Here is an 8,925-nt window from a genome sequence, read left to right as displayed (position 1 = left end):
GGGCGGCCGGAGCGGAAGCCTCGCTGGCAGCCCGCAGCCTGCGCGGAAGGGCCGCCTCGGGGCGGCCGGGGGCTCGGGCAGGGAGAGCCTGGAGCTGAAGGACATCTTCATCGCGGTGAAGACCACGAGGAAGTACCACAGGAGCCGGCTGGACTTGCTCCTCCAAACCTGGATCTCCCGGGCGAGGGGACAGGTGAGGCTTCGCCAGCGGGGGCGGGCGGGCGGCCGCAGCCTCGGCCCTCCGGTTTCCTGGGCAGCCGCTGCGCTTTCTCGCCGGTTTTTCCTTCCCTGCGTTAAAAAGGGCTTTCCTTGTGAGACCGAGGAAGGTCATCTTACCCGAGTAGTTCGTCTGAACCCTCCTCCAGAGTTCGTTGTTGATTGCGCTAACTGCTTGCAATCTGGGATCGGTGGTCCAAGCAGAAGCGGTTTGCTGACCTTTGTGTGGCTGTGGAAGATACTACGTGATAGCAAAAGATCCCTAGTGCCAATGCATCCAAGCCGGTATTGTGGACCGAGTAGTTCAGCAGCTTAGGTTTTTCCATAGAACAACATAGAATTTGTTCCCTTGTTCGGGAATTTCAGTCCATCCGAGCACATTAACATGATTTTGTCCAGCAGTTGGGAGAAGACAGTGTTACCACCTGGCACTTTCCACCCTGCCTTTCATTCTTTCCTTTTGGCTTCCTTAACAGCTGTGGATGACTCCTCGCCAGAGAGAGGAGATGAAATTGCAGAGAGAGGTTCTACCAAAAAAGACAGTCATTCCTATCTGGAAATTGGTTGTCTGTACCCTGAGATGAGGGGATTAAAATCTTGGATGCTTTACTGAAATGAGGCTCTTCTGGTTTGCAATGCAAATGCTTATCAAATAAGGCAAGGGCTGAAGTTGCTGGGGTTCTCTCCCCCACCACTCCCCACCCCACTCCCAATGGCTACTGTGAAATAAACTAACAAGACAAAGCATTCAGAATTCCGACTGCAACTGAACAGAGTTGAAATTAGTTTCTGAAGTTCTCAAATGTGGATACACCATTTTTTGTCTCCCACAGACGTTCATATTCACGGACTGGGAGGATCGGGAGCTACGCCTGAAAGCAGGTAAGCTGTGTAGCGTAGGTGCATGCCGTCTGTTGTAACTGAGTTTTGTTTCTGTCATACTTTCCCTACAGTCCTTATTTCATGCTATACAAGCAATTAGGGAAGTTAAGATGGAGAAAATGGAGAAAACTTCTCCTTTCACAGGAGAATATGCTGTTCCTACTTACCACCTGGACAAGATGCCTGGAACTTCCTGAATACTGGGTTCACCTTTGCACCCACTTCCTTCCTGTTAGTAAGCTTAAGTCTCTCTGGTCCAAAGTTATATTAGGCATTTCCTTTGCATACAGTCTTATGGCACTATTTATATACCCTGCACTCACGCATTTTTAGGTACTCTACAGCTTGCATGCCATATGCATAACCCATGAGCCCTGCTTGTCCTGCAGTTTACTCTCCATGTGTGCACCATATGCACTTCAGATGTAGGGTATTAGTGCCAAATGTGCACTTCTTTTGTAGTCTTTTTTGGACTACACATGCTTCTCAAGCCTGAAAGAGCTGATCTTTATTTTTCTAGGGGATCATATGATCAACACCAACTGTTCTGCTGTCCATACGCGGCAAGCTCTCTGCTGCAAGATGTCTGTGGAATATGATAAATTCCTGGAATCTGGGCAAAAGTAGGTGAAACATGTTGTTCTGATTGACTTTGTTTCTTCCAGTTCTGTGTTCACAGGAAACTTGAGTAACTTTCTCTGTTCCAGTAAGGAATGCAGTATTAGCTAAAATGTGGTGGTGAGCATAGGGAAGGGAGGACAGCATGAAGCAATGCTTATAAACAACCATCATCTGAAAGGTGGAAAGGATCACGATCTAAAGGGGGTTATTAATTTCAGCCTCTTTCCAGAATTAGGATCTGTGGGTGCTTTCAGCTTCCAAATTCTGTAATTCAGAACAATGGGAAATACTTTCTGCTCCAAGCCTAAAAGCCTAAGACTCAGCTGTAAACCTATAACTCATTTCTTTGTTACTGCTCTGCAGTTACTTTATTTTGTTTTGTTTGAAGATGGTTTTGTCATGTGGACGATGACAACTATGTGAACCCTCGGACTCTCCTGCGTCTCTTATCCGCCTTCTCACACAGCCAGGATGTCTATGTGGGGCGACCGAGTCTGGACCATCCCATTGAAGCAGCCGACCATGTCCAAAGTGACGGTTCAGTAAGCAAACTGTGCAGTTAGTCTGAGAGACATCCTGACCTTCTAGGCTTTTAAAACCTTCAGAGTTCACAGGATTCCCACATAAAAACAAGTGATTTAATCTGCAGGCAATAAACCTGGCACTGGTCATTTTCAGCGACTGGTCATTTTCAGGGTGCTGGGTTAAATGAATCTTTGATCTGACCTCATATGCATATGTACAATAGAGTTTGTCTCCTGTGTGGATGTCTGTTTCTCTTCCTTCACTCATGTATGTTGGTGATCTCCCTCACACTGAGGTGAGTAGGGCCTCCCCACCTTGACTCTTCCTTTAGTGTTTTTGGGGGCAGTGTTCCTCGTTTTAGGGTTTTGGGGGTTGGGTTGGAGTTTGGGGTTTTTTTGTTTGTTTGTTTTGAGAGCAGTATCACATTGTCATCATCTTGAACCAACATCAGATGGGTGACAGAGCCTCTCTGAGTATATAAGGCATTTCCAATACTGAGTGGTTACTAGGTTTCCAAGAAGTGGAAGCAAACATCTCAGTCACAAGGTACATGTGCTAAAGGACAAGTCCTCACCACGTCACCTACGCTGACAGGCCTAAAGATAAATCAATCCACTGACCAGAAAGTCAGTTACAAAGCAGGTTGTTAGGGAAGGCTCTGCACAGCAAAATAGCCTCCTTGGACATGGAGCCAAGTGACTAATGGACCACCTTTGATTTCCTCAGGAACACTGAGCTGGCTGTGACCCTTGGCTAGAGTGACCAGGGGACAGATGGAATTGGGTGGGACTTAGGTGTAGTTTCCCATTTCATGTGTGGTACTTCAGTTGTGCTAACTTGATGGTTCACCCGCTGTCAGTTCCAGGATAGAATTTCATTTGAGGGAACAGCTAGCTGGGCTTTCAGCAGCCTAAAGAAACAGGAATTAATCTGTAGTCTCGTTCTGACTCAAGGGCAGTATGTGATATCCAGTAAAACCTCAAGTTCCCTTCCCTGCCCAGCCAAATGGAGAAAGCTGATTATTAGTAACTACTGTGTGTTTTTTCTTGTTGCTCTTCAGAAGACAACCGTGAAATTCTGGTTTGCCACAGGTGGAGCAGGGTTCTGTATCAGCAGAGGTCTTGCCCTGAAGATGAGTCCCTGGGCCAGGTAAACGCTGTTCCTAGCTGAGCTCCATCAATATGTGTTTGGTAGGCTTTAAGGCATATTTCATCTTGTCTCCTATGCTCTGTCTCACAGCCTGGGTAATTTCATCAGTACTGCAGAAAGAGTGCGTCTTCCTGATGACTGCACTATTGGCTACATCATTGAAGGGCTGCTGGAGGTAAAGCTGCTGCACAGCCCGTTGTTCCATTCCCATCTGGAAAATCTGCAGAGGCTACAAGGCGAGTCTGTGCTGCAGCAGGTAGGGCTAAGCCTCATGTCCTGTTCTTATAATTACACCTCAACCTGATCGGACAGAATACCTCTCCCTAGACTTAGCACTCTTCAGCAAAGAAGGATGTCTACAGACTCACTCAGAGCTGTGTCCTGTCCGATTCCTTCATTTAGGTAAAAAGCATACTTTCACCCTAGCCAATTAGGTCATATAGCTGTCCTCTCCTTTGGGGACACATTCTGCTACATTAAGCCTAAATATGGTGTTCCCCATCTCCTCCTAAACTCTGACTTCCCATGAGTCACAGTAGCAGCAAGTGTAGAAGGAGGCAATATTTAGTTTGCCTGCCATGTAAGAAAGTGTTTCTGTCTTTGCCTAACAAAGTCTCAGTCTTAATTCACGCTGTTCAAAAAGACTAGTGTTGCAGCTATAGCAAGTACCTCTTCAATAAGTAAGACATAGTTAAATGTTTGATCATTTTTAAGAACAACTTGTCTGAATCTCAAGAAACTTAATCAGTCTTTCTTAGGGAAAAAATCAAGTAGTTTTTTAATTGCTGGGATGGCTTTTTACTCATGGGCAGTAGATGGAGCTATAAGGCTATCCAGAAGCTTTGTCTGCCTCTTAATGTTTGGCACCATGAAAAAACGAGAGTGCGGTTTTGCCCCTACAAACTGCTTGGTTATATTTTCCTGGCAATCGTATTAGGCAGCAGAAATGTTCATTTGGGGCCAAATTCCAGTGTGATGTAATTTCCCTCGTGGTAGTGAATTTAACTGTAGGCTGAATACAGCCTTCCATTGGTGATCGTTGTTTCCCTGAGACTGTAACAGCTAACCCAAAAATCCAGGAGATCTACAGTTAGAAAGAAAAATATGTCGTCTTGTACCTGGCACCTGAAATTTCTTGATACAATGCTTGTGTGGAAGAATAGCACTGAATTGGAGTTCCAGAGATCTAAATTTTGTTGCCAGGTTTGTCACATGGCAGTTCTTTTTATAGCATTTAATATCCAAATGTTTCTATTTTCCCTCTGTGCTAAGACACTACTATTGCAGGCTTCAGGCAGCGTCTGGTGAGGATGAACATATGTTATTTAGTGAAAGTACAGACATTAGCAGGATTAATGCCCTTACAAAGCTCACAGTTGTAACTCATCTTGTCCTTCAGGGCAATGCAGCTTTCAGCTCCTTTGTTTATTCTCCCAGATTGCTTTTAGATGAGCAGTGGTCCATTTGATAGCTACCATTCAGTGCCAGCATTGCTTATGTCAAAACTAACCACTGTTTTTCAAATGTAATCCACCGATCAGATTAGACGGGATCCTTGGAGTCTATCTCCATATCTCATTAATAATCCTGCTATCCCCACTCTGTTTTTCTGCATTAGTGTTACAATTTCTGAATATTTATTTGCTTCTACAGGTAACCCTAAGTTACGGGGACCCTGAGAACAAACACAATGTTGTGAGTGTGGGAGGAGTGTTTGGCCTTCAGCAAGATCCAACCCGGTGAGTGTCCGCTTCCAAAACAAGATCTCCCTGCCTTGTTCATGTTTATCAAACTGTAAGATGATCAAACCTGCTAATGGGGTTATTTTCTCATGTCAGCTCTTGTTGCTGTGCCAAAGGCAGGTAGACCCACCCTCTCTGCTCTGTTAGACAGCTGCACATTCAATGCTAGTATGTTCCTTGTATGGAGAATTCCAATCTAATGTTTTCTTTTCATTTTTTTTCCTTCATAGATTTAAGTCTGTCCATTGTCTGCTCTATCCTGACACTATTTGGTGCCCTGCTAAGAAGATGTCATAATTCTTGACCAGTCATTGACACCTGTATCTCACCTAGTTTGCATAAGAGAGGAGTTGTGGTGGACTTTTTGGTGGTTCTTTTTCTCTTCGTCTGGGAGACAACCAGAGGTATCTACAAAGGAGGTAGATAGACTCTATTTACAAAAGCAAGAAGGTGTGGTTTGTTCAGCTGCAGCCAGGGACGTTCCAAGGAGAGTCCTTCTTCTTTTGTCCAGTGGCTCTTTGTATAATGACTACAGTCACACGTGTACAAGTCACTTCATACTTCTGTCTGATGTCATATGAATCTGTGCCTGGACACATCCTAGGCAAATGCAGTACTTGGAATGATAGCATTCTTACTACTGTTAAGGGCTTGTAGAGGCCATTGTCTTGAAGCTGGAGTGCTATAGCAGACTGTAGTCCCCATGGTGACAAGAGTGGAAGTTTTCACTCGTCTGTCTTGGGAACAGAATTACTTAAGAGCTTCTGTGGCCTGCCATATTAAAATTCCACCTGTGCACCGGAAAAGGGTCTGTTCATAAACACCAGAAATCCTGGAATCACTAGGGTAAACAAGGCAGAAAGCCTTTGTCATGGGAAAACCCTGTGTAAAGGTAAGCTTACTCAGGGCTGGACAAGAGTTGCTTACAGTGCACATTCTCCCCTATAGTCATGTGTACCTCCCATGGAGGTGATTGTCAGACTTGGCTCTTTTACCAGCTGAATTGCAGTGGTTGTTGATTATGATGGTGGTCTGCCAGGTCCAAGACTATTCCCTTGATATTTGATACTGAAGAAATATTTGCCAGACTAGATGGTAATCGTTTCTCCTGCTTTGCCCACAGCAGGTTGTATGAGCTAGAGCATGCTCACTGGCCGATGAAACACGCCCTGTTTCTGAAGTTGTGCTGTATCTTTTGCTGTCTGTGAGGGAGGAGGAATGCTAGATAGCTGTAATGCCCTGAGGAAGTTTTTGATGGTATCATTTGAGGACCTTTGATTGTATGACTCTGGTTACTCCACTTCAGCTTCTTCAGATAATGTTTTGATTACCTTAAGGTCTAGATCAGTGTTTATTTTTACTCTGCTGCTAACGTTTCAATAAATAGTTCATGCAATCACTAAAAGGAGACTGCACACTACACAAAGGCAGCAGAAGTTCAATGCTGTAGCAGTATCACCTGCTGCTGCTTTTTAAATAAAGTAAGCTTAGTTTTGAAAGTGGAAGAAATGGGGCTCCGTATTTTTACCTTTCTGTTAGCCCAAACTTCGGCCATGTGCAATCCCTACCTGACATGAAGAATAGCATAAAAAATGAATTTGCAAAACCACTGTTTACTCTCACAAATTCTTCAGAAAATACTTGCTGGTTTAGTGCTAGAGTCTGAGGCTGAATTAAGGGGAGAATAATAGAATGACGTTGTATAACCTGGAACAATGATTAACGGCTAGAATGTAGAGCTAGCAAAAATTTCAGATTTCTAAACAGCTGTGCTGAGCTGTACTGTGGACTTCAGCTAGTTGCTTAACTTCCTGCCATTTGAAAAGTGGTATAACGTAGGCAAATGCCTGCAGTGTATTCAAGTATGAAACAGCAGAGGTGTCAGCCTCCTGAAATAACACTGTTCCCTGCACTCCTTATTTTTAACACAAACCTTTCAGCAATTACCTGGGTATACTGTCCCCTCTGCATGATTTTAGTTAATTCCACTGAGGAGCAAACAAGCTGCTATTTGCCACAGTCCTGCAGCTCATTCTTAAATTTCTCCTTTCCTTCATGGCTACTAAGGTGACCATGAGGTATGGAAATAAGAATGCTGCAGGGAATTAGATCAAAGTCCAGCTAGCACAGTGGCTGTTCCATAACAGGTACACCTGTAACACTGACAGCCTGTTACAGAAAACAGAGGAGGACTTGCAGAATAGTAGGTTGTGGCATGTTCTACCTCTTTATTAGGTCTTCTGCTCACTAGAACTGAGGTGTCCTAGGGTTTAAAGATTTGTCATTAATAGTGCTGGAGACTCGTGATATCTATATAAATACTTTTTTTTTTTTAAATACTTGTTAGGTTCCTGTTTTCAACCTGTAGCAGTAAGCTGTGAAGCTTCATGAGCTCTTGATGAGATTTTTGTCTTAAAACGCTGATTCTGAACACTTCTGGTGGAGCTTTTCTTCCTCTTCCACTGGTAGCAGCCTCTTGTAAGATATCACAAACAACATGGATGGGGTAGTGATTATGTGGCAAACTGCTGTTCAAAAATGACACCACTTCATATGGATGGCAGCAAAACTGAGTAGTAGAAGTATCACTCTAGTTGCTGGTCACCCTAAACAAGGTGTGCCAAAGAGGCAGCATACTTTTAAGCTGGTAGGGTGTTCATTAAACTGAAAAAGGACCACATTCTCCTGCATGGCAATACAGGACTGTTCAATGGGTTCAAGCTTCTTCTAAGGTTTCTTGTGTTGACAATACAGTAGGCTGTGTGGCTATATCAGGATGCAGCTTTTAAATCAAACTACTGTTTCATACAGAAGTGATTCTACAAAATAAATATTTAATATGCCAAAGGTTGTGTTTTGTCACGTTTCTTGACACATTCTCTACACCAAAAATGGACCATAAACCCTATAATCTGGAAAACTACAGCTTCCTGGTCCTTGTGATGCCAAATGGCCAAAAAGCATCTGAGTGAGATGACTTGGACGTGCAGAGGAACAAACATGGATGAGAAGAATCCTTGCAGATGATGATTAACGAAGTAAAAGAACTGAAATGAGGAATAAGTTAATTGTTGTAAACTTGTCTCGGCACTTTCCTATTCTGTTTCTGCACTTCCTCAATATGCCACAGGAGCTCTTAAATTTAAGCATCCTCAGAAAGCAATGTCTGAGTTGGGTAGTGTTACAAACAGACCTGTTAACAGGGTACGTTAATTGTCTGTGCTCCTCTGCCGTGTTACACAACGCCAGCTCTGGCAATCGGGAGTTGGAACTGGCATGCTGACTGTCACTGGAAGTAAACTGTGGTGCAGTAGCTTATCTATGACCCCTTAACTATCCCTAGCCTGCTTTTTTCTGTTGTACCTTCCAGCACATTGCTGTTGTCACGCGGGAGCTGCATGAGAAATCCAGTATGCCTAGGCCCTCAGGCAAGCGGAGCCTGTGCACTTGCAGCTGATTTTCTGGGCAATGGCTATTAAACCAGAGAGGGCTGCCTACAAGTTCAGCAGCAGCTTCAACGGGCAGAGGAGGCAGGTCTTTTCATCATCTGGTAAAAAGGCAGTTTTTCTGGGGTCTCTCGCTGCGATGCTTCAGTGGGAATCATAGCCAAGGAAATTAATCTCCGTCTCTTGCTGGGTGGGCCCAGCCATGGCTTCCCGCGGCGTCCTCTCGGGGGAACGGGCCTGCAGCAGGCCGGGCCTGCGTCCCGCCCTCCCTGCAGGTGCCCCGGCGCAGAGGCGGCCGCTCGCAGCGCGTTGAGCGGCGCCTGCGGCCTGCGACCCACCCCGCC

The 8,925-nt window shown here is 44.8% G+C and overlaps 2 protein-coding genes across 2 annotated transcripts in view; both read left to right on the top strand.

Moving 5' to 3' along the window:
• Nucleotide 1: 1 nt before the first annotated feature.
• Nucleotides 2–7,911, top strand: RFNG (RFNG O-fucosylpeptide 3-beta-N-acetylglucosaminyltransferase; the record flags this gene model as incomplete). Its single annotated transcript, XM_010568139.1, has 8 exons — nt 2–193; nt 1,050–1,098; nt 1,619–1,721; nt 2,108–2,261; nt 3,305–3,393; nt 3,484–3,649; nt 5,047–5,132; nt 5,366–7,911. Coding segments are annotated over 8 exons (906 nt in total), but the record flags the coding sequence as incomplete, so codon positions are not given.
• A 692-nt stretch (nt 7,912–8,603) lies between these two features.
• The window catches only part of DCXR (dicarbonyl/L-xylulose reductase), a 3,655-nt gene continuing 3,333 nt past the window's right edge, over nt 8,604–8,925 (top strand). Inside the window, exon 1 of the mRNA XM_010568138.1 lies at nt 8,604–8,669. Within this exon, the coding sequence (XP_010566440.1) occupies nt 8,604–8,669 (66 nt within the window). The remainder of the gene's footprint in view (nt 8,670–8,925) is intronic.

Source organism: Haliaeetus leucocephalus, unplaced genomic scaffold (assembly GCF_000737465.1).
Source record: "Haliaeetus leucocephalus isolate CR32 unplaced genomic scaffold, Haliaeetus_leucocephalus-4.0 Scaffold238, whole genome shotgun sequence".
NCBI classification, from domain to species: domain Eukaryota; kingdom Metazoa; phylum Chordata; class Aves; order Accipitriformes; family Accipitridae; genus Haliaeetus; species Haliaeetus leucocephalus.
The sequence above is the reverse complement of the archived record's forward strand: the minus strand, read 5'-3'. Positions and strand labels throughout refer to the sequence as shown.